Here is a 26,887-nt window from a genome sequence, read left to right on the forward strand (position 1 = left end):
AAGGCTTTTGCAATGTAACAGATGATGGGTACCCTGACCATTTGTGCATTTGTTGGCCTTTTTGTAAGTCACAGTGTTTTTTATTTTAAGAGAATCAGTTCTAGAGAATACCTGTGTTTCAGACATGTGGGACCCAGGCTCACAGTAGGCCCTAGTTCATCCTGCCACCTGCAGACACCTCCTGGAGCCCAGCCTCTGGCACAGGACCGCCTCTTATATCCAGCAGACTACCTTGGAAGGTCAGGCGTAACCCAGATCCGCCCACACCAGCTGCCAGGGACCCAGACTCACAGTAGGCCCAGGTCCATCCTGACACCAGCAGATACCCTGTGGAGCCCAGCCTCCTGACCAGGACTGTTCCTATCTCGGGAGTTCAGACCTGGACCAGATCTGCTCTCGCTGACTTGCACAAGACCCAGGTTCGAGTTCAGGCCCTCTGCCCCCCACACCTGGGAGCCCAAGCCTAACCCACTGCCATCTTGGGACACTGCAGTCATTCCCATAGCCTTCCCCACTCAGTAGCCCCTACCTTTTTGACAACAGACAGGGCCTAGAAGCAGCTGCATCTCAGAACAGGCATTCTAAAGACAGAATAAGGCCCACCCTTCCAGCCTCATCTCTGTGAGACATTGCATCCATCTTGGGGCACCTCCACTGTTATCTCGAGTTACCTCTGATATTGCCACCACCAACTTTAGTTGTAGTAGTATACATTGAGGGACACTAGCAGGGTCTGGAAGCCCAACATCAAGGTGAGGTACAGACAATCTGCATGGGTACGACAAGAATATGGGATAGAAAGTGTAATAATCTCAGTTCCACACTGCAAGAAAGGAAGACACATAGACAACATGAAAAAATAAGGAAGAAAAGTGCCCCAAACAAACCAGGACACTAATAACAGAACCCATGGAGAGCAAAGTTGATGAAATGTCAGAGAGGAGTTAAGAAGATTCGTAATTAAAATGATCTGTGAATTAAAGAATGACCTAAATGAGCAAATACAGGCAAAAATCGATTACTCCAACAAAGAGATAAGAGAGCAAATACAGGTAGCAAAAGATTACTTCAAGAAAAAGAGACTCTGAAGAAAAAAAAAAAAAACAGTGAGAAATCCTTGAACTGAAGGATACAATAAAACAAATAAAAATCTCAATAGAAAGCATAACCAACAGATTAGATCACTTGGAAGAAAGAACATCAGATAATGAATACAAAGTATACAATCTGGAAAATAAATTTGACCATAGTAAGACAATAAGAAACCATGAACAGAACATCCAAGAATCATGGGACAGCATCAAAAGACCAAATCTAAGAGTTCTTGGGATAGAGGAAGGCACAGAGTTTCAAACCAAAGGAATACACAATCTCTTCAATGAGCTAATAGCAGAAAATTTCCCAAGCATGAAGAATAAATTGAAAAACCAAATATAAGATGCTTACAGGACAACAAATATACAAAACTACAACAGATCTACACCGAGGCACTATAGTGAAAATGCCTAGCATACAGAATAAGGATAGAATCTTAAACCTGTAAGAGAGAGAAATCAGATTACACATAGGGGGAGAACAATTCGTATCTCAGCAGACTTTTTAACTCAGACCTTCAAAGCCAGGAGATCATGGAACAACATATACCAAGATCTGAAAGAAAATAGATGCCAACCAAGAATCTTATATCCAGCAAAATTAAGCTTTAGATTTGAGGATGAAATAAAAACCTTCCATGATAAACAAAAGTTAATAGAATTCACAACTAGAAAGCCTGCACTACAGAACATCCTCAGCAAAATATTGCAAGAGGAGCAAATAAAAAACAATGATGAAAATCATCAGAGGGACGTACTACACTAAAGGAAAATCTAATCAGAGGAGAAACCAAGTCAAGTTAAATACCAAAAATAAATAAAAATGGCTGGGAATACAACTCAAGTCTCAATAATAACCCTGAATATTAATGATCTAAACTCACCAATCAAAACACGTAGACTAGCAAATTGGATTTAAAAAAAAAAGGCCCAACAATATGCTGCCTCCAGGAGACTCATCTCATAGAAAAGACATTCACAGACTGAAGGTGAAGGGTTGGGGAAAATCATATCACTCACATGGACTGCAGAAGCAAGCAGAGGTTTCCATCTGCATATCAAATAAAGTAGTCGTCAACCTAAAGTTAATCTAAAGGGATAAAGAAGGACTCTACATACTGCTCAAGGGAACCATACACCAACAAGACTTAACAATTATATATGCCCCAAACAATGGAGTGTCTATGTTCATCAAACAAACTCTTCTCAAGTTCAAGAGTCAAATAATTTTTAGTGACTTTAACACACCTCTTCCACTACTAGACAGATTTTTCCAAACAAAAGCTGAACAAAGAAACTATAGAACTCAATAATACAATCAGTAACTTAAGACTTAACTGACATATATAGACTATTTCACCTTCAAAGAGCAAATACACTTTCTTTTCAGCAGCACATGGATTCTTCTCTAAAATTGACCATATACTATGCCACAAAACAATTCTTAGCAAATATAGAAAAGTAGAGATACTACTCTGCATTTTATCAGATCATAGTGCAATGAAATTAGAAATCAATGATAAAATAAGAAATAAAAGCTACTCTAACACCTGGAGACTAAATAATACGCTACTTAATGAACAAGGGTTGCAGAAGACATCAAGGAAAGATTAAAATTTTTTTAGAGGTGAATGAGAACAGATAAAGCATTTCAAAATCTCTGGGAAACTATGAAGGCAGTTCAAAGAGGAAAGCTCATTGCATGGAGTTCATTCCTTAAAAGAAGAAAAAGTCAACAAATAAATGACTTAATATTACATCTCAAATCCCTACAAAAAGAAGAACAAATCTACACCAAAAGCAGTAGAAGACAGGAAATTATTGAAATCAATGAAATTGAAACCAAAAAAATTAATAGAACAAAAATTTTGTTCTTTGAAAAAATAAATAAAATTGACAAACATACAGGATGAAAAATGAAATATCATGACTGACACTACAGAAATACAGAAAATAATTACAAATTATTTTGAAAACTTGTACTCCAATAAAATAGAAAATATCAAAGGAATCAAAAAATTTCTAGAGACATATGCCCAAACTAAATCATAATGATATACACAATTAGATCAATTTCAAGCAATGAAATAGAAGATGCCATCAGAAGTCTACCAACCAAGAAAAGCACAGGACTGAGTTCTACAAGACCTATAAAAAAGAGCTAATACCAATACTCTTCAAATTATGTCATGAAATAGAAAAAGAGACAACACTTCCAAACTCATTTTCTGAGGCCAATGTCACCCTGATTCCAAAACCAGGCAAAGACCCATCAAAAACAGAAAACTTCAGGCCAATATCTCTAATAAACATAAATGCAAAAATAATAAAATTCTCATTAGATGCAAAAAAAGCATTCGACAAAATACATTACCCCTTTATGTTCAAAATACTAGAAAAACTAGGGATAACAGTAACATATCTCAACATCATAAACGATATCCATGCTAAGCCCCAAGCCAAGAACTTTGTAAACTGAGAAAAATTGAAGGCATTCCCTCTAATAACTGGAACAAGACAGGGATGTTCTCTTTCACCACTTCTATTTAACATAGTTCTTGAAATCCTGGCCAGAGCAATTAGACAAAAGAAATTAAAGGGATACACATAGGAAAAAGAAGAACTCAATTTTGCACTATTTGCTGATATGATTCTATAACTAGAAAACCCAAAAAGTTCCACCAGAAAACTTCTAGAATTAGTAAATTCAGCAATATTGCAAGATATAAAATCAACCCCCATAAATCAAATGCATTTCTATATATCAGTGACAAATCCTCAGAAAGGGAAATGAGGAAAACTATCTCATTTACAATAACCTCAAAAATAAAATACTTGGGAATCAATCTTAATGAAAGAGGTGAAAGATCTATATAATGAAAACTACAGAACCCTAAAGAAAGAAATCAAAGAAGACCTTAGAAGATAGAAAGAACTACCTTGCTCTTGGATAGGAAGAATTAATGTTATTAAAATAACTATACTACCAAAAGCACTATACAGATTTAATGCAGTTCTAATCAACATCCAATGACATTCCTCATAGAAATAGAAAAATCAGTCATGAAATTTATCTGGAAAAATAAAAGACCCAGAATAGCTAAAGCAATTCTTAGTAGGAAGAGTAAAGCAGGTGGCATCACTATGCCTGACATTAAACTACACTGTAGAGCAATAGTGACAAAAACAGCATGGTATTTACACCAAAACAGACTGGTAGATCAATGGTACAGAATAGAGAACACAGAAACTTACCCACAAAATTGCAATTATCTTATATTAGACAAAGGTGCCAGAAACATGCATTGGAGAAAAGATAGCCTCTTCAACAAATGGTGTTGGGAAAACTAGAAATCCAAATGCAACAAAATGAAATTAAACCACTGTCTATCACCATGCACAAAACTCATTGCAAAATGGATCAAGGACCTAGGAATAAAACCAGAGATCCTGTGTCTAATAGAAGAAAAGTAGGCCCTAATCTCCACCATGTGGGATTAGGCCCCAACATCCTTAATAAGATCCTATAGTGCAAGAATTATAATCAAGAATCAATAAATCGGATGGATTCAAACTAAAAAGTTTCTTCTCAGCAAGAGAATCAATCTGAGGTGAATGGATAGCCTACATCTTGGGAGCAAATTTTTACCCCTTACACACAGAGCACTAATCTCTAGGGTACATAAAGAACTAAAAGAACTAAACAACAGCAACAACAAAAAAACAACCCAATCAATAAATGGGCCAAGGACCCGAAGAGACACTTATCAGAACAGGATATACAATCAGTCAACAAATATATGAAAAAGTGGACATCATTTCTAGCAATTAGAGAAATGCAAGTCAAAACTACTCCAAGATTTCATCTCACTCCAGTGAGAATGGCAGCTATTATGAAGACAAACAACAAAAAGTGTTGGCCAGGATGTGGAGGAAAAGGTACACTCATATGCTGCTGGTGGGACTGCAAATTGGTGCAGCAGAAATGGAAAGCAGTATGGAGAGTCCTTGAAAAATTGGTAATGGAACCACCATTTGACCCAGCTTTCCCTCTCCTCAGTCTATACTCTGAGGGCTCAGAAAAGCTTACTTCAGGGACACAGCCTAATCACTGTTTTTAGCAGCACAATTCACAATAGCTAAACTGTGGAACCAACCTAGCTGCCCTTAAGCAGATGAATGGATTAAAAAAAATGTGGCCTATATACACAATGGAATATTACTCAGCAATAAAAGAGAATAACATCATAACATTTGCAGGTAAATGTGATGGAGTTAGAGAAGATAATGCTAAGTGAAATTAGACAATCCCCCCAAAAAAAACCCCAAATGTTTTTTTTATATAAGAAGGCTGCTTCATAGGGAGGGGGAGCATGGGAGGAATAAACAAACTCTAGATAGGGCAGAGTGTTGGGAGGTGAAGGGTGGGGACATGGGGTTAGAAATGATGGTGGAGTATGATGGACATCATTATCCAGAGTACATTTATGAAGATATGAATTGGTGTGAATATACTTTTTATACAACCAGTGATATGAAAAATTTGTGCTCTGTATGTGTAATATGAATTGTAATGCAATCTCTTGTTATATATAAATAAAAAAATTAAAAAGAGAATATCTGTGTTTCAAATATTTTGTCATTTTACCCTTTGATTGTTCATATTAGATTTTTAATTTTTTTCTTTTGAGTTTTAGATATTTATTGACTTTTGAGATGTGGCATTTTTGTACGGAAAATCTTCTTGTTCCAAAACTAATGAAAATATGCTTTTCTGTACTAACTGCTATAGTTTTGCAGTTGAATCTTTTAATGTAGATATGTTTGATCAACTCAATTTGTTTTTATGTAAGTAGCAAGGTAGAATGGACAATTGTCACCACAAGATTTAATGAACATTTTCTTAAAGCCCTACTGATTAGAAATACTTTCTTTATCATGAATTGACTTTTCTTGTGTATTTGATATGAATTATCAAAAACATTCCTGTTACCCGTTGTCCAAGTTTGACCAAAGAACCATCTTTTAACTCCACCCCCAACAGATATGTACACATGCATATAACTTCTTATGGGACTAGTGTTGCTACCTGATGTCATATTATATGTTGAAGTTGTTTTTTAATAAAATCAAATGAACTTTTTCAATATTATTTTTAATGACAAATTTATCCCTTTCTTATATGGTTGCTTTTAAATGTTGAGCTGTAATGTCTTTATATTCTAAAAATGGTTTTTTCCTTATTTATTTGAGTAAGGTATTAAATGAGCAGAGAAGTGCCTCCCCTCCCAACCCAGGAATTTTGTCAGTTGTTTTCATAAGTTTTTGAGAATGAAAGAACTTTATTTTAAAAATCCAGAAGGCAAATTAGATACTTATATGAGTTAAACTAAATAGCTATGATAGCAAAATCATTTTATTACAACAGAATCTAAGTCATGAGAATCTTGGAAACTTATAGTATCATATGACTTTGTACAATGTATTTATATTACCAATTTTGCTGGGTTTTATATGGTTAAATTTGAATCATAGTTTGTTTGTAACATCCAAGCATAGTTTACTTTTTTTGTTAAGGCTGAAAAGTCACATAAGAATAACCCTTTGTTTTATAATGGCATCTTTGAAATCTTATTTACTATAAAAGTTGAAATTATTTCAATTTAAATCTGGATTCAGTGTGATAAATCATGTAGTAATTGTGATTTATACATTCTAATTCATCTGTAAAATATTCCTCAGTTAAATTTTGATAATAGAGCTTTGTGTGTTAATTAGAAAATCTAGAAGTAAGGCTTCAGCTCTGTTCATAGTTGTGATTGCCACAGACCCAAGCATGCTCATGGTAGGAGTTGGGGTGGCCACCCGTGGTGGCAGTCACAGCTGCTGAATCCTGGTCCACACTTATGGTGAGAAGAACAGAATAGTCATCAGTATATATCACTTTTATTTCAGAAACCTACCAAATGCTCACTTAAACTTTATGGAGAGTTTTATGTCACATGACCAACCAAGCACAGTTTTAGCTTTTGCAACCTTTGTAGTTCAAGTTTACAATGAAGGAGGAGAGGGTAGGAAGTTGATATTACTTGGGCCAATCAGTAATGTGTTTCACTGTACTGAACAAGAATAGGCATCACAGTAAAAGTAATAATAGCTAATACTTATTAGGTCTTACATGTATGTGGGAGGCAGTAAGTACTTTACACATTAACTCAATCCTCACAACAGCTTTTTAAGGCAAACATTATCATTGTCCCCTTCTGATAGATCTTGGGAGGCACAAAAAGACAAATGTGGTCTTTAAGAGTCGCACAGTTGTTAAGAGTCAGAACCAGTATTTGATCCCAGCAGTTTCATTTTCTTTGTTCTTAACTGCTGTATTTTGGGGAACAGGAGGCCTTCTTTATAAAATACGCTAATTTTTTGCTTCAAACTTTATAAGAAGAAATACTATTTTAAATAATGGAAGAGTAGGGGAGAAAAAATGGAAATATTAAACTGCTGGGGTTTTTTCCATAAAATTCCATTCCTTATGGATAAGCCAGTTATTTAATTATAGTACAAAAGAGAACTGTTCTGATTATCATTGTATCAGTTAAATCTCAATGAAAATTGGCTTTCTAACTCCCTTGACTGAAATTTCAGTTCACATCTGAATTAAGAGAAGTTCAAAGACTTTGTTTTAAGTTATTCCTGTCTTTTTGCTGTCTGGGTTAAGTAGTACTTTGAGCTTGTGCTAGGTGGCTAAAGACTGAACTAGGTTACCAAGAAAAGTCACATATCTGTTTCTGAAATGCTTTGCAATCAGCAGCATAGAGCAATAATTCATGTAACTATGTTAGGGCAATAGTTTCTTTTTTGGAAGGGTTGGGTTAAACTATGAGCCTATGAATTTTGTGCATTACCTAATTCTTGGATGAAACTAAGCTTCACCTTCCTATTCCCACTCCAAATTCCAGGTTATAAGTTTGCTATTACTATGATATAAGACCTTGTATTTCAGGAGACAATAAGAAGCAAGAGGAGAAACTGAAAGTGTATGCAAGTCAAGGATAGAAAGTAGTCACAGTCTGAGAACAGCCATGAAATGCTTCACAAACTCCCCTTTATATGGGAGTTTACTTGCCCCCACCTCTCTTTGCTGTACTCTCCTTAACAAAGCCCATGCTGTACCATAATATCAATTACCCCCAGAAGGAAAACTGTTAACTAAGTTCTTACCAGTGCCAGACACTCAGCTGAGTATTATAAATGTTATATCTCCTTTAATCCTTCCAATAACTTGGTGAATTTTAGGTGCTGTACTTCCCATTTCAAAGTTGGGATTGAGAAGCTTAAATAATTTACCCAAATCTGGTATTCAAATCAAGTTGTTTAAATTAAAAATGTGTTTTCTGTACCACTTCACTATGCTTGTACTTTTCCCCATAGTTTCAACTGTAACCTATATGCTTCTAAATTAAATCTATTCATAGTACCATTTTCTCTCCCCCATATTTTAGATCTATGAATCCATTAGCCTTTTGGAGGGTGTGCAATTGGATGTCTCATGACATCTCCACTCAACCCATCCAAAAGTGAACTCTTCTAGAGCTCAGTCCCTTCTTCCACCTATTTCTGTTCATATCAGATGTTTTATGTTTCTCCAAAATCTCAATCTTGCACAGCTGATCTAACAGATCTAATAGGGCCTTCTGTCTTCCAGCAGTTCTGGCACTCTTCTAAGCTATTCTTTAGGACTTGGATATCCAGGAAGCCTTCTGGAGCTGTTAGCCTTCTTTCTAGGCTCCAAGTTATTCACTGTTATTCTCTACTACATGCCAGACACCTTTGACACAGTATTCGTCATGTTGTACTATATTGTTTTTTACCTGCCTTCCTCCCTTTCCCAGAGGGAAGCACCTTAAGTCATCAATCTCTCACTTCTTCTTTCTCTTCCTCAGTCTTCTCATTTTGCTTTTCAAGAATTTAAAAATCAACTTTGTATTTAGTAGTATAATATCTTCAAATTCTCAGACTAAATATGATAGACTCATGACATAGTAAAATACCTTGTTCCTCTTAAACTTTCCTACTTCTGAAGGTGTTATAGATAGCTTTTTATGGCTCTGACCAAAATATCTGACAAGAACAGCTTGGAGGAGTAAAAGTTTATTTTGGATCACAGTTTCAGTAGTTTTGACCGTGATCAGCCAACTCCATAGCTCTGGGCCCATGGTGAGGGAAAACATCATGGCGGAAGGGTGTTGAGGAAGAAACTGGGTCAGGACATGAGAACCAAAAAGCAGAGAAAGAGCATTCTGCTCACCATGGACAAAAAAAATATATGTTAAACGCATGCCCCCAGTGACCTACTTCCTCCAGCTATATCCTGCCTGCCTATAGTTAGTACTTAGTTAATCCATGTCAGTGGATTAATTTAACAATTAGGTTAATTAACTCAACAATTAGCTCTCATAATCCAGACATTTCATCTCTGAACATTTTTGTATTATCTCACACATAAACTTTTGGGGGATACCTCTTATCTAAACCATAGCAGGAGGTAATTACTTTTAGTTTAGTTATTTATTCTGGTATTCACTTATTCCCTATTTCTAGAGAATCTGTTATTAATTTTTCATTTTAGACATTAATGAGTTCCTGATGAGTGTTTGAGGACTTAGTTCCCTTATGCCGTATCCCCATTTATGCCCCTTGGGTATTCTTCCTTCTTTACCCATTAGCTTCCATTGCAATTATATGACAATTGAGTGTTTCTAATATTGTCACTGTATAATTATTCTTCTTTCCAATCTTATATTTTTGCTGCTGTAACAAAAATATTTATAGTTGAAATTTCTTAACAACAAAAATTTATTGACTTATGGATATTGAGGATGGGCTGTCCAAGTGCAGGGCATCAGTAAATTCCATGGCTGATAAGGTCTCACACTTTGCTGTATCCTTACATGGTGGAAGGGATGAAGGCTGTCAGGCATCTTTTTTACAAGGGGCACTAGTCCCATTCATGAGCAATCTGCCCTGATGAACTAATCATATTATAGAGGCTCCTCATATTAATAATATGACAACTACATATTAAGTTCCTATTAATTTGAGGGGTACACCAATCTAGCATTTCCTATTAGGCTGATGGAAACTTTTTTTGCATAGGATTGATGTCTCCCCCTCCCCTCTCTTTATATGTATATGTGTGTGTGTGTGTGTCTGTGTGTGTGTGTATATATATACACACACACACACACACACACACACATAAATATTTTAGTTGAAGTTAGACACAATACCTTTATTTTATTAATTTATTTTTTATGTGGTGCTGAGGATCAAACCCAGCACCTTGCACATGCTAGGCGAGTGCTCTACTGCCGAGCCCCAACCCCAGCCCATTGTGTATCTCTCTTACTATTTTTCCCAATGCAAATGGTCCAGCATTAGCTTTGCTATAGTTCCTGGGCCAGGGTTCTCTCTTACAAGATTTTTCCTCCCGTATGATCTCAACAGGCTTCTCTGGGCCTGGGTCCTGGGAATCCTCTTGCCAGTTTGTTCATTAGTCCCCTCCCCATTCATTCCTGTATCCTGTAGTGTCCTCTTTCTTACTTTTCTCTCTGGTTTTACAGAACCATGTTCTGTTCTCTCTGTAAGAAAGAATGTGTAGACACTTGCATGTCTAGAAAAGGTCTGTTTTTCTATTCTCACCTTATTGGAAACGTAACTCTTTCTTCATTGGGAATAATTTCTTTTCAGAATTTAGAAACCTTTTTTTTTTTTTTTTTTGTCTATTGATGTTTCACATCCGATTCCATTCTGATTTCTTTACTTTGTTTGACTTTTTTTTGCCTGTTTTAAGGATGTTCTTTGTATCTTTATTTATGGGACATTTCAATATGATTTCTTTACATATAGGTGGCTCCCAAGATGGCCTGGCTCCTGATTCAGCTATATGCACTTCCAGCATACCACAGGCACTTGGGAGGGAAGAATAAAGACTTGCCTTGATATTTCTCAGGGCTTTCTTGGACTCTAGCTCATAGTGCTGAATGAGTATGTTTAGAAATATGGAAATGAGAAACAAAATGTTGCCGCTTTTTTGTCTGAATTGGAGTCCAGAATTTCCAGCTGACCTATGAAGTTATCTAGAGGTTCCTGCTAGCAACTTCCACTAACATGTCCAAAAGGAAACTCATTATCTTCTCCAACTTTGTTCTTTCATCAAAATCGATGTGATTTAAACTTTTTCGCCATGTTTTCTCTTTCTCCAGCTATAGGCCCCAAAGACCTCCTATGTGTCCTTAGCCGCTGTACTCTCTTCACCTCCTATTGATTCTACTTTAGAAATATCTCAATCTTAACTCCCCCATGCCATTTCCTTGACACTACAATTTTTAAAATGGCATTTACAAATTAAACAAGGTGATATGTTATTTAGGCATAGTAAGGCTTTGACTATTGCAGTTAGCCCATTTATTTTAAAAGAGTTTTCGCAGCAGGAGAGATGCTATAAATATTCTGAATATAAATTGCCTTGTTAGAGAAATTGAGGTCTAATTTGTGATTAAAAAAATGGCTAATTTTTATTTCCCTGGTTTGTTGAGAATAATATAAATATGAGACATTTAAACAATTTATTGTATCTCTTCTTTTGTTTTTGTTCATTTCTTTCACTTTGTTCCTGAGATTACTTCCACCAAGAATTTTTCTTCCCTACCCAGTCCTTGCCATGGCTAACTCCCACTTATTCTCAAAGTAGTCTCTCACTAGGAAGGCTTAAATCTCTGGTGACTCTCATACCTCTCTCCATACCCCACTTTTATGCTTCTGAGTGCAGAAGAGATTTCTTTTGTTTACCCTTGGGGCCTAGATATCTTTAGTGCTATTAATGGCCTGGCACATGGTACCATGTGCCAAGTAAATATGCGTTGGATGTGGGAGAGCACTTTCCTAGTATGTTCAAGGTCCTGGGTTCAATCACTAGCACCACAAAATATAAAAATAAAACGTGTTGGATACATGTACTAAATGTATGTTTAACATTGGAAGAACATTTTCCTTATATGTCCATATATTACAGTTAGCATTAGTTTATTTCAAGAGTGTATTTGTATATCAAATCAGAGTTTCTCTTAGCAGTAGTGTTTTACATGATTATGTCCTTAACATAAGGACATAAGAAAATGTACTTTGTAAAACTTAAGTTGTGATGTACTATATCTGAAACAGTGCTTGAAACTTTTAAAAATTAGTTATTTCATAAACTTCCTATTTATTTTTATACTTTAGTGCTTTTATTTGCATTATCTCATGTGATCTCCTTATTAAACCCAATCAAGTAATATCTCTTACCCATGTCAGAAATGATTATGTCAGTAATCCAGTTTCACACAGTTGTTGGTTGAGAACCCAGGCTAGAGTGCAGGTTGCTATACTTAAGTATTTCTGTTATGTGTAAGGGAATAAAGACCAAGAAAAAAAATTAACTCCAGGAACAAGAGCAGGAATAAACTCTGTTCCAGATAGAAAATGACTTTCTGTCTTTGGAGAAAATCATAGACAGCTGACTTTGAAAGTTGTGATGGGTTTTAAGAAGAGTTAAGATTGGGGAAGTAATTAGAATCATTGCAGGGGTGGTGGTGAAAGAGTTGGAATTTTATACTCTGGGAACTGAGAGAGATTGGAAACTTGTGACTCAGGGAATTGACATAATTCTGCTTTAGGACTCATCAGTAATGTATGGGATGATTAGAATTTGGAATGCAACATGAGATACAGTGTCTCATGCAGTATTCTTAGTGAAAATTACTTCTTTCTGTACCACCTAGAACATAGTTGCAAAAGGAACAACAGATCATTTCAGAAGATACTTGGAAATTTCAGTCAAGTTAGATTTGGAAACTAAATACATGTATGATATGGGACAAAAGGAAAAACCGAAACATTGTTGTTTTAATACAGTCTTACCACTTCCCTGGCCCCCTGTTCATCCATAACCTTTAGTCTCCTGCATAGTTAGTCCTTTCAGCTGACCCCCTTAGTGCCTGGCTTATTAATTTTGTTGAACATGTATTTATTAAACACTTGCTATATAATACATTTTGCTAGATATTAAAGGTAAACGACACCTGTAATCCCTGCCCTCAATAAGTGCACAATCTAATGGCAGAAAAAAAATCAACTAATCAGTATAATATTGTAAAGGATTTATTGCTATAGGTACTGCATGCCAATGGGACATTGAAGGGCACCCTCTTCAGCCCACCGTGGGTTAGGAGAGCATTCTCAGTTCTCTGTCTTCAGAGACATATGAGCTAGCTTCATAAAGAAAGTGGGAAAGATATTCTGTGCAGAGAGAAGCATGTTTAAAGGCATGAAGTGGCAAACATGGAAATTTGCAAATTGCTGAATGAGCCTAAGCAGGGCAGCATCCAGCTCCTGAGAACAGGAAATACCCTGCCCAGCCAGAATATAACTACAAGTGGTGGTAGCTCAGCACTGGTATTTCCTTAGCATACTAGTAATGTCATTGAAAATTTATTCAAAATCTAGGAGCTAATCAAAGTATTATATTTAGTTGTCCTTATCTCTTCAGTCTTCTTTAATATGGAACTGTTTTCTAGCATTTTTTGTTTTCTTTTTCTTTCCTCCTTTCTCTCTTGGTCTTTTATTATGTTGTTTTTATAGCCCAGACCAGTTATGTCACAGAATATCCTCACTTTAGGTTTATATGATTATTTTCATACAATTAAATTTAAATTAGACATTTCTGTGCAAAGTACTGAACAGGTTATGTCATTTCACAAGGCAATTGGTGTCAATGTATCCTATTCTTGATACTGTCAAATTTGGGTAAAATGATAACATGTCCTGTTTGCTCACAGCCTTACACACAATGGTTTTGCAACCAAGTATGATTCCTGCCTAAATCATTTGTTACTATGTGCATTGGAAACGACTTATTTCTCTCATATCTTTGACATTTGCCATCTAATAGTTGACACCTCTATGTAAAATTATCTTTCCTTTCCCCTGCAAAGATGATGATGATGATGATTTTAGCATCATTGTGGATACTTAATTTTTTCCCAGTGTGTAATAATTTATTGTCATCATTGCTTACTTGATGCTCAAATTGTATAAATTTGGCAGCTCTGTCCTTATAACATCCATTTTTATATTATTTGATTCTATTTTCTAGCACATCAGTATGTTCCTGACTCATTTTTGCTAAGTGTTCTGATTCATTTTAGTGAGTAATGATATTTAGAAACCAAGCTCTCAGGACTAGTGTGCTCATTGAGGCAGTAATGGCATTTTTTCTGAACACTTTTGGTCTCAAAAGCTAGGAAAAATATTTTTTAAAACCCTGTGCCTAAATTGATCCCTGTGAATTCAACCCAGTACTTTGGGATTCTTCCTCCCTCCTCCTATTCCAGATTTACATCTCCTTTCCTACAGTGAGGATCACTGTTGACACTAGCATTAACAACTTTACCCATCTGCTCAATATTATAATGCACACATAAAAATTTCAGAATCATTATACAGCATTACCACTACCAACAACAAACTTACTAAGGTGACAGTTCATATTCTCTTTGTAGCTTTTTTTTTCTTTTTTCTTTAAAGTATATGCTATTAAGGACATTTAAAAATTACTTGGGTTTAGTTTTTTTTCTCCTTTATAGCTAATGCTATCAATTTGATAACTTGTTCATTTGCTTCCATTTGATTTCAATTTGAAGATTTTTTTTTAATCTCATGCTTGGATTTGTAAGCAAGCATGAGATTAAAACATTTAATTTAAAAATTTTTAGATGTGGGCTGAGGATGTAGCTCAAGCAGTAGCGCGCTCACCTGACATGTGTGGGGTGCTGTGTTCGATACTCAGCACCACATAAAAATAAAATAAAGATGTTATGTCCACCAAAAAATAAAAAATAAATATTAAAAAATTCTCTCTCTCAAAAAAAAATTTTTTAGTTGTTTTTACTAGTGAAATGTATTCATGACCTCAAATACTTAGCATTATCTGCAGTTCTTCTTAGGGGAAAAAAGCATAATTAAGTTTGAGTGTAAATTTTCAAAGATAGCCAGGTAATTACTTATTAAACTGTCTGAAATATTTAATGTATTTTAATTAAAAATAGCCATCAGATCACTTTAGAATTAAATTTATGTGTAAATTAACAACCTCCCAATACTCTATTTCTCGCCCACCTGTTTTGATAACACCTACAAGGTTTAGTACTCTTCTAAAAATATGAAATAGGACCAGATGGAAAACCGACTGATACATATTTATATTTATATATCTGTTTATAAACTGTAAATGAGTGTGTTATTTGTACTCTACTGTTTTCACTTGCTATTCTCTATTAAAGAGATTGTTTCAAAATGGAAACAAAAATGAAGTAATAAAAAGTGTGGAGAAAAATCATTTTTTCTATCAGATGTCATGTTATACCAGCCTTACAGTTTCATAGAGAATGCCTGCAAATAGCTTCTTTTGCAGGAACAAAAAAGTCTTTAATATTTCCTTTATTTTGGGTTGGGCCAGTAACTTTTTTGAGTTCTTTTCTCCTGCTTCCTTGGAATGATTTTTAGTATTGATAGTTATAAATACCTGTGAATATTTTTAATGTTATTTGTAGACAGAATTGGTTCTGTATATACATCCTTTATTAATTATATAATGTCAATTTAACCTAATCATAATGGAATGCAGTTCTTTAAATTTTTGAGAGACTTTTTTAATTATAGAAGATAAACTTTTTATACATTCTGTAAAAGTTTTAGCGATTGTTCTGTGTCACATCTAGTCAAGGGACAATTATTCTCTGATATGGAAAAAAAAATAAATCATTGGGATTGATTTTTCATATTTATGAAAGTTAGCATGGAAATGTAATTTTGAACAGTAAGTTTAGATGTGCAGAATCTGTTACAATAACCAAAACACTGTCCCAGACCTAATCAATTTTTAGAATAGAGGCTGTTGCCTTATTAAAAAAATAATACATTTCTACAAGGGAAGTGTGATTTATGATAACTTAAGACATACATATAACTAGAGCCACATTCCATTTAAAGTCATTGTGGCATTGGACTATAAAAGCAGTGCTCTGAAGTGAATCAGTAGAACTTGGTCCTTTTTAGTAGACAGAAACAGAAGCACTAATGAGGTATATTTCATTAAAAGATAGTTGATTTATGAGAGAGAGGCCTTTTTTATTTTGAAATTGCTGGCTTAGTCCTGGCATCTGGTCTTTTTTCTCCCTACCATCACCATCCCCAATTTCTCTGTATGCTTTGACATTGCTATGGTAACCCTGAGGGCTGATGGAATTCCCTGCATCTCTTTTCACAGAGGGTGATGAGACAGGAGTGATGGATAGTCTGCTGGAGGCCCTGCAGTCGGGGGCTGCCTTCCGCGACAGAAGAAAAAGAACACCAAAGCCGAAAGGTGAGCACTATGCTTGTTTTCATGTTACTTTCTAGGCAACTATCACAGAGAAGAAGACTTTTTCTTTCTAATTCTTTTAAAATCATGTGTCAAGAATGCAGTGCTATGGGCAAGAATTATTCAGAAGTTTCATAAGTTTGCTTAATCTCTTCCAAAGACAAATGTCAGAGAGATGTGCATTCCAGTTGGCTAATGTCAGTGGCACATTAACAAATCAATGCACTGAACCTAGAAAATCCTGATTAGTGTGACAAGTCTCATCCAAAGAACCATATGTACTTTGTCCCAGTGGAGTTTACAGTAGCATAATTAAGTGGGAAGTAAAAGTCATAACATTACTGCTTCAAGTGTTTCAGGGTACTGAAGCATTGCTTTGCTTCCAGAAATACTTAACCTTGGAAGAAAGTATGTCTAAATACTAAATACTTTTATGCTTCTTGAGATGAACAGATCTCTACATTAAGTTTCTTTTATATATTTTTTAACAGATATTCGGCAAAGTCTCAGTCCATTGTCTCAGAGGCCTGTTCTGAAAGTTTTTAACCATGGTAATAAACCATATTCATAAATTGCACTTTATTTCTTATCTACTTTTATCCTGTTGGTCTGTGATTTTAGTAGGCTGCTCTGACGTTTTCAAGTTTCAATATAACTAACAGTAAAATGTAGATGTTCATATTTGATGAGATTATGACTCATGTTTTCTATTTTTATATTTTGCCTTAAGGTTGTTTCTTAGGTTCTTCTTTTCAGGTCTCAAATGAATATTTTATTATTTGAAGTTGCCTTTATAATATTTCTGATCACTGTTGTCCAGTGCACACTTTCAAAAACAATGTGTTCTCATAATGCTATTTTAAATTGTGGAAGTGCCAAACGTCAAGATACAATTTGAAGTGTTGAAAATGACACCTGTTTTGCTCTACCATATTTGCTATGTAGTCAGAAAATACTTTCATTTACATTTTGGCAAAATTATAGATACACATGAACCCTGCATTATATTATTGTGGAAAGATGTACTAAAATTGATACAAAGGTGAATTAATCTCATCTCTGCTATTTATCTAAAATTGATTCCCCTCAGAAATCCCATAGCAATCTCATATGCCCAACTACTTGGTACCCTGTTCCTCTGTTCAGAAGACTGTTTTGTGTTGCTTGACTGTTTTCACTTTGGTTCTGTTTCCCTCCTTGTTCTGGTTGTGGATTGGTGCTTGCTTTCTGAAGTCAAAGACTCATTCATCCCCATTTCTTCAAGTGATGTAGTTGTCAAAGGTCACCATATTTATAAGTAGAAATATACTTGACAGATTTCATCCAAGGGTTTTTGGGTGCAGATGAGTTAATTTCTAAAAGTATTTACGTATGGCTGAAAGGGAAACTTGTGCCATGTTTTCTAGGATAGCTTAAAATACTTAATGAGATAAGTAAAAACAGATGGGGATGCAATGACCTCTTAATAAGTATATGGATTTTTACTGCCCAAGGCAAAGTACTTATAGTAGATGTAATGAGAAGAAAGGTAAAAATATGCCTCAGTATTTTAAATAGGTGTTTTAAACTTCTTTTAGTATGTCTTTGTGTTTGTTCTGCCCTTTCCTATTCTAAGAGAGTAGAAATAACTTAAGTAAGTTCATTATGGATAATTAAGTAATTTCTAACTTTGGACTTATGATTTTGAGTCATTATGACATACTAAATTATGGTAAAAATTGTAGAGGATAACCCTATACCAGACCTTAAAGATTGTTTAATAAATGAGTAAAGGGAAACCCAGAGAGGCTGAAAATCCTGAGCACAGAACTAGTGCCACACCATGACCATAATACAGGTCTCTAATTCCTGTGTATTTCTTTTTTTATTGCATATAGGTATTTCAATTTTTTTTTACTACTAATAAAAGAAACAATTCAGCCCCCTTTGTAACAAATCATTAAAGAACTACATACAAATGGGGATTATGAGATAGTTATAATGGCTTCCTATGCTTTATTTAAAATAAATATTTTAGATATTAATGCAGAGGGAAATTTACCTTATATATCACCCTTGGAGAGCCTTTTATGACTTTAATGAAAATTAGATATAATGGCTTGGCTGTAATTACTAATAAATTGTGTTATTTCTGTCCATTATATAAAAGCAGATATACTGTCTCAAATTCTAAGGCTAAAGTAAGCCGGTAGATTATATTGCAAGCCAAAGGATATTTTTCACAAAGATCAAATTCTCTTTTCTAGTATAAATGTAGTAGATTAAAACATTTCTAGAAAAATTTCTATTGGTATTTTGTTTCTAGTCAAGTAGGAAGAAATCTCAAATTTATCTTTGAAAATGACATATATAAATTTATTAGACTTATATGTTGAAAAATGCAGGATTTGGTTAAGGAAAATTTCTTCATCACAAAAAGGTTCATGAATGTTTTTAGAATAGAATATTTCAGAGTTCATTTTGTAATCTATTTCTAAAAATTACCTGTTTTCATTGAAAATACAACCCCACTACTGAACTGCATGATTACAATGTAACATTGAACCTATGATATTTTAAATTTAAAAATACCTGGTATTTATATTGCCTACAAGTATGTGTTTGTTGATATTATCTTGTAACCTCTTTGTAGAAGAGTTAAAAAGATTCTCTGCAATTATTTTAAATTCTACAAACTAATTTATGTCCTAAGTAAAATAATTTTATTAATAGAAATAATAATAAACTGCTATTTACTGAATTACTTGACTTACTATATGCCAAGCACTGTGCCAAATGTTTTATACATATCTATCATTGCATTTAACCTTCTCAATAATCCTGTCAGATAGTCAATATTTTTACCTTTGTTTTACAGTTGAAAGTAATTAAAGATTAAAAAGATTTGATGGCTTGCTTTAAAGTCATGCAGCAAAGTTATGAACCTGGGCCTGTCTGTCTTCAGCTCCAAGCTCTTATTCTATTTGCAACATCATACTCTGAAGTCAATGGCTTAAATCCATATCTAATCCCTTTTCCATCCATCAGCTAGTGACACATGTATGTTTGTTTCTCTTGTGATATGAAGTAGAACTATTGAGATGCAGCCTCTTGGAGGTTCTCCAGCCTCTGGTATGCCTTACCTCTTATTCCCAGATTTAACCACTAGATAGCACTATTTTCTTGGTCTGAGACTTGAATTACAAAAATATTCTTCCAGAATTCATTATGACCACTTTTTATTTATTTTATTAAACTCATTATTAAATCCTCTTGTTAACTTTAATAAACTTATGCTCTGTTATAAAGACTGTAGAAGACTTAAATAAATAAATAAATATATAATCTCCAAAACCCAAATTTAAGCTTATTAGTGGTAGTTTTAATCTCTTATTAAATATGTATCTCTTATTATCTGTGTATAGTCTGTGCCTTTTAAAACCATAACTTTAGTCCCAAACTTCTTATATTTATTTTTATATATTCAGAGTATCTTATTTCAGACTTTAAGAATCCTGGTAAAACATCCTCCAGAACTTTGGGGCTAAAATGTCCAAGTATGTATTTTTTTAAACATATTTTTAGTTATACAGGAACATAATACATTTATTTATTTTATGTGGTGCTGAGGATCAAAACCAGTGCCTCACATGTGTTAGGCAAGCACTCTACCAATGACCCCAGCCCCAGCCCCCCAGTATATATTTTGATATACTGATCATAAACTCCAATGTGTTTCAGAAGCAGAGAAATGTTACACTCTGGCTAACCTAGCCTTCATCATGTGTTATAAATCTCTACCAAAAATATTCTCTACTTTGGTTAAAATTTATACTTGCATTATCTTTTATTTTGGCTAGTAAGTCTTAGGCAGCAATTAAGTATTTGCCATTTCTCCTTGTTAAATCTTCATTTATTCCATAAAATATTCAATAAAATTTAATAAGCACTTGTTAGGCACTTAAGACACAGAGATACCCTGCCAGAAACACTGACTAGTTGGGAGACAGACCAATACTAATTCCCATGGATGTGGTAAATTTTAAGATAGAGGATACACACAGTTTGGGCAAGATTAGAAAGTCTGAAAGGCCAATTCTGTCTTTGTGAGGACAATCCAGATTTGGTTTCTAGTGAGATCTGAAATCTAAGCTGAGTTTTAAAGGATGAGTTGAAATGAGGCCACAAATGCAAGGGTAAGGATGAAAGACAAAAGAAGTAGCCCCAGTATATGTGCCCTTTCCCAGAGAGCCTTTCTGAACCTCTATCTCTAATAACATGGTCTTCCCAGGATACAGCACTCAGTGCCCTCAGAATGTTTCTTATTCAATGTTGGTCTCCCCTACTCGTGAATACCTTGTGGTGGAGAGAAGGCAATAAGGAAAAGATCTGTATTGTTTTCTGTCTTAAATGTCAGTATTTAGCTGGACTTAAATGTCAGTACTTAACTAGTACTAGCATGTGTTGAATGGATGGTTTATGTTTAGGCTTGAATGGAGCAATTATTATATGAAGGAGCAAAATGATGTCTCAATGTCATCCCAATAAGTGGGATTTAATATGCCAAGTGATAAAGCTGCAGCTGTGAACACCATTAACCACCCCTCATCTCCTCCCTTTAATGTTACCTATTGTCCATGATGACACCAACCAACACTGACCAGTGCTTCAAAAAGGATATGGAGGGTAGGGTTCAAGTTTGAGTGGATTTCTCCTTAGAAGTAGGAGGGATGCTTATTAAATTTTTTCCCTTGTTTAGTCAAGAAAATTATAACAATATTAAAGCAAATTTATCTGCTGATTACTATAGGCTTTTACTGCTTCATTCAACAGCGTGTTCCAAACCTAAAGATCTCCCTCTTTTACATAAAGATAATTAAAATATTAATGCATTTTTATGATGATCATACTATGGTATTTAGGGGTTGATGAATAAAGTGCCTAGTTGGCAATATAGGACTAGGTGGAGAAGTAGTATATTGAAAGTCTGATGCCAGGCCACAAATTTTGGACTATTGAAAATTTTGATTAAGAAAATGAGAGGTGTGAGTAGTTAGGATGGAACTGAATTGAAAAACATAAGCAGGACTTAGCTACTTCAAGGTCAGTGTGGATTGGCTGCAAGGGATGGGGAAAGTCAGAAGGAATACTAAGGTTGAAGGAAGAAGCCAGGCTTATAGCTTTGGGTCAAGAGGCCCTCCCAGAGAATCACTAATATTGCATGCTAATGAGTTATCTAAAGGAAGTCTTTAAACAAGGACAGGATGAATTGAGGACTGGACATTAGGAAGGAACTTGGCCAAGGGCTCAATATTAGTGATAGATCAGAATGAATCTATCACTAGTGTTAGAATGAACAGAGGAAGAGGCTGAAACAATGAGTAAGTACGGGGATAGCACCATAGTAGAGCCTGTTTATGAGGTTGAAGGAAGAGTTTCAAGACTTATTTTCCTCATTTTCTTATTTATTTTCTTTATAACCTCTGGTATATCAGTGAGTGGCTCCTGGTTTCCCGGGTATGTAATTGCTGTTCTCCTCAGGGACTTCTCTTCTGCTGTGCATTATAAATCTTTTGTGACAAAGGTTACAGGAATATAAATTGTTGAGCCACACCTCATCGTGCATATGCCTGCAATTTGATTGCACCCTCATTAGATGGTTCTCTACTTTTCATTAAGTAGTTCAGTGGGATTTTTTTCCTAGTTAAATGGATATAGAGTAATCAGAAAGAATTCAATAAACTATATGCAATTAAAAACCCTAATGATAAAACTATTTAACTGTGACAAAATAAGATAAAAACATAATCAAAATTTTAGGCAAACAAGTATTACACATTTTTAGTGAACATCCATAACCTAAACAAAATCTTGCTATATTATCTTTACACTAAATCAATTCTTAATAGCCTTAATTTGGATTTGATTATCTATTTTTACTCTTCCACTTATATATGGAGCTTTGAGAGATTTTTATAGAAATAAGATTGTATTGCCTGTAGGCACAGCTGCTCTGCCACTCTCAAGATTTGAAGGCAGAATTAAATGTGAAGCTAGTTAGATATCTTGGAATTAGCATATTCCTCTGCACAATAACTAAGGGAGGCACATGGGCTTTGGTTGATGTTTCGAAAATTCATATGCAGCCACCCCCATCCACGGTCTGCTCAGTCTTGAGTCCCCTAATTTGTCTACCTTCCTTTTCCCCAAGCAGCAAGAATTTGGCTTGAGGCAGAATTATGAAGTTTCTAAGGTTTTCCTTGGTGTCTACTGAGTACTAACTGCCTTAAGGCTTCTTTGAAAACAGTGGGGACAACACCACAACAGTCCTTGTCTAGAGAACTTTATCAAAGTAGTATATGTTGACAACTACCATTTCCATTTCTTTAAACTATATCCTATTTTAGAATAGAGCATAAGCAAAATGATATGATTTTCCAATTGTCACTGGCTTATTTTCTTGAACATTTTTTTTCTCTTGCTCATGTACTTCTGCCTGCCTAATAACCTATGAAAGGGAGCTATTAAAATACTAATTGTTTTTGACACCCTTATGGCTTGGGCTTTCAAGCAGAATCAAATGCTACCTGTAACTGTCAAAAGACTTAAATATTTTTAAGGAGATTTTTCTAGACTGGGAATGTAAAACAATTTGGGTGATTTCAGATTTTACTCAAATGTCAGTCTCTTGTATTTACTATGTAGTCAAGCAAGAGGAAGAATGGACTCAGCAGGACCCTGCCTAGGTAAGGATGCCCTGTGGGCAGATGGGAAAGACTTTTCTTTTCTAATTTTACAGCCAGGGCAGGACAACCTTTTGTCACAGTCATTATCAGACAGACTCTTAAGCATGAACAGGTTAGAAAATTCTCAAGTAGTGAAGACTTGAAGTTGTTGTAAAAGGACATTTATGCAAGAAATAGCAAATTTCTTTCATTTAATGAGCATTCACAGATGTATGCTGAAGGCTGGAATAAATTTAGTGAAAAGAAGATAAAGAACTATTGTATAAGGGAATCAATGTCCTTGACTTTCCTGAAATAGTGGTTATGATTAACATGGCCCTTGTTCTATTTATGTTCTGTAGGGCACTATAATTATTATGATCTTTTAAATTTGTTTGCTCACTCCTGAATCTATTCCTTTTCTTAAGACAGAGATTTAGAATCTGGTTCTATAAGGAGTGAATGGATAGATTTTAGAATCTTTGTCAACTCTGTAGTTTGGTTTTAAATGTTAGACGTAATTTTTTCTTCATGGTATAAGGATCTATTGATATGATCAAATTTCTCCCCAGAAGAGATGAAGAATTGTCAACTTTGTTTAATTACTAATGTGGTAATTTTGCATGTGCTACTTCTAGGAAGCCATTTTTGCTATAAGCATTTGCCATTTGAGAATTAACTTGGGGGGGGTGGGGATTAAATGTTTATTGGCATAATGAAAAATGAGCAAAACATTAAAAATACTTGGCAGAGCTACAATTTTAGCACCAATTAAATTGTTTAGGATATAGTTAAGACTCATTGACATAGAGGCACTGTGGAGGCTCACTGAGCATGCACAGAGGACTTCTGTACCTGGGACACTCACTAATCCTCCTGGATTTCCCAGGTTGTAGGGCAGGCAAGGCTTATGTGGGTCTACAGCTCAAAAGGAACAGGCAAAAGAAAGATGAGCCACCAGTGATACAGATGCCAAAAGAAAAACCAGTCACCAAAGCTACATGCTCAGAAAGGACAGGTAAAGAAAGACTGGGTCAGTGCCTGGGCACAAATTGGGCTGAAGGACACAGGTCTCACTGCTCACCTCAGGAGGAGCAGCCAGGCAGCGTTGGTGGGAGGGGGAGGAAGAGGGCAATTTTTTCCTCAAAGTCTGGATGGTGAAGGAAAGAAAAAGAAGGAAAATAGAACTAGAACAATTTTTTTTGTTTCTTTGGCCTTCATTCAGTGGGATGGAAAGTCACCCTGAAGGTGAAGGGTAGGATTTAGGGAAGCATTACCTGGAATAAAGGTCCTGGGGGATGAGAGTAGAGAGCAGAGGACAGTACAAAGGAAGGGTGCTGGACTCGAATTGGTAGTAACTGTTAATTAAAGGAGAGTTTGGGGGGAAGGGGGGAGTCTCATGTGATAACATCTATTTTCTCAGAAAATTATGATATAAGATCTCTTCTTAAAAGTGATTTGTCTTTGGGTGGGGAGGAGGAGTAGGGCAGTGGAGGATGGCACTGTTCCTGTAGAGACTGTGAGAGGAAACCAATCAGACACAAAATAATTTTTCTCCAGTGGCCTAGCCAGAGTAAAACACAATTACTTGAGTAGAGAGAGAACTCTGTAAAGACTAAGGGAAGGAGAAGTTACCAAGGTACTTCCCAGGCCCTGTGACAAAGGGCAGATGGTCATTAGTAGCCTAAAGGTTCTAAAATTTAATCTCCACATGTGAACATAATGCACAGTTGAGTAGTGGACAGAATGAGAGGGCTTCAGAGCACCAACCCAGCAGTCACTACATTTTTTTCCCCCCAGGATATTTTGTATTTAAAAATTGTAGTAGTTGTATGGAAATAATTATTACTTTTTTGGAACACTGTATGCCATTGTGGGTTTTGGCATTGTTTTGCGGTTATGTCACATCTGTGGATGGCATTATAGCTTGGATAATGGGGACCCAAATACAGCTGGTTTTATTCCAGGCTTGTGCTAACAACATTATCTGAGATGTCATCCTAAGAAAATAACACTTGATGTTAAAGAAATTATTTCTAAGGCTTTACTTTTATATTTTATTTGCCTTCATTAAAGTAGCCACAGATATGAAATCACTCTTCAAGATTGCTTTCAATATCAAAAATAAATATTTTGCAAAATGTCTGATGCGTTGTAGATAACTTTTAAAAGCAGTAGTTGTTCTTATTTAGTGACTGTTTATGAAAGCATCAAACTAGCCAGAGACATTGTAACACTGTTTTTTTTTTTTTTGAAGCCTTGAAAGGAACCGCCTGACCTTGAAAATTAGTGAAGAGTCTTGATTGGGGTTTAGAGACAAACAGATGTGTGTTTTAATTCTTTTTTTTTTTTTTTTTTTGGACTACAGATTGAACCCAAGGGGGCTTAACCACTGAGTTACATCCCTAGCCCTTGTTTTTTATTTTGAGAAAGAATCTCAGCTAAATTGCTTAGCAACTTGTTAAATTGCTGAGGCTGGCTTTGAGCTTGTGACGCTCCTGCCTCAACGTCCCAACCACTGGGACTGCAATCGCGCACCATTGCACCTTGTGGAGGTTTTAATTCTTGACTTAGTAACAGGGTGACTGTATTAATCAGCTTTCTGTAACTGCAGCAAAACACCTGAGATAATCAACTTATAGAAAGATTTATTTTGGTTCACAATTTTATAAGTTTCTATCCTTGATCATTTGGCTAGGTTGCTTTGAGCCTAAGCAGACACATCATATTTTTGTAGTGTCAAGGGAAATGGCATGAGGGAGTTAAGGAGAGATATTTCTAAAGTAGAATCAATAGGAGGGGAAGATAGGAAGAGACTAGAGCGGCTATGGAGGTCTTTGAGGCCTATGGCTAGAGGAAGAGAAAACATGGGTAAAATGTTTAAATCACATTGATTTTGATGAGAGAACAAAGTTGGAGAAGATAATGAGTTTCCTTTTGAACATGTTGGTGGAAATTGCTAGCAGGAACCTCCAGATAACTTCATAGGTCAGCTGGAAATTCTGGACTCCAATTCAGATAAAAAGGTGGCAACATTTTGTTACTCATTTCCATATTTCAAAACATACTCATTCAGCACTATGAGCTAGAATCCAAGGAAGCCCTGAGAAATATCAAGGCAAGTATTTATCCTTCCCTCCCAAGTGCCTGTGGTATGCTGGAAGTGCATATGGCTGAATCAGGAGACAGGGCATCTTGGGAGCCACCTATATGTAAAGAAATCATATTGAAATGTCCCAAAACTAAGGATACGAAGAACATCCTTAAAACAGGCCAAAAAAAAAAAAAGGTCACACAAAGGAAACAAATTCAAATGGGACTGGATACCACATGAAATTCCAACAGATAAGACAGAAATTGTTTCTAAATTCTGGAGGGAAATTATTCCCAATGAAAAAATAGTTTACCTTCTTTTCCCCTTGAGAATATATAAAGAAACTCAAAAACAATTCCAAATTTCTATGAAATTAAGATATCTTTAACCCCAAATAACAATATATAAAGACAGCAAGAATAGGAGATGATGTTGATGCAGCAAGGAGAAAGCTGGATCCAGATATTTTCATTTCCTAGGGCTACCAAGACAAACTGCCACAGCTGGCAATAGATGGGGGATGACTTCAAAC

The 26,887-nt window shown here is 35.3% G+C and overlaps 1 protein-coding gene across 1 annotated transcript in view; it reads left to right on the plus strand.

Moving 5' to 3' along the window:
- Diaph3 (diaphanous related formin 3) overlaps positions 1 to 26,887 on the plus strand; it is a 474,806-nt gene that overhangs the window by 338,884 nt on the left and 109,035 nt on the right. The window contains exons 26-27 of the mRNA XM_027938043.3: positions 16,465 to 16,560; positions 17,049 to 17,108. Of these exons, the coding sequence (XP_027793844.1) occupies positions 16,465 to 16,560; positions 17,049 to 17,108 (156 nt within the window). The remainder of the gene's footprint in view (positions 1 to 16,464; positions 16,561 to 17,048; positions 17,109 to 26,887) is intronic.

Source organism: Marmota flaviventris, chromosome 4 (assembly GCF_047511675.1).
Source record: "Marmota flaviventris isolate mMarFla1 chromosome 4, mMarFla1.hap1, whole genome shotgun sequence".
NCBI lineage: Eukaryota > Metazoa > Chordata > Mammalia > Rodentia > Sciuridae > Marmota > Marmota flaviventris.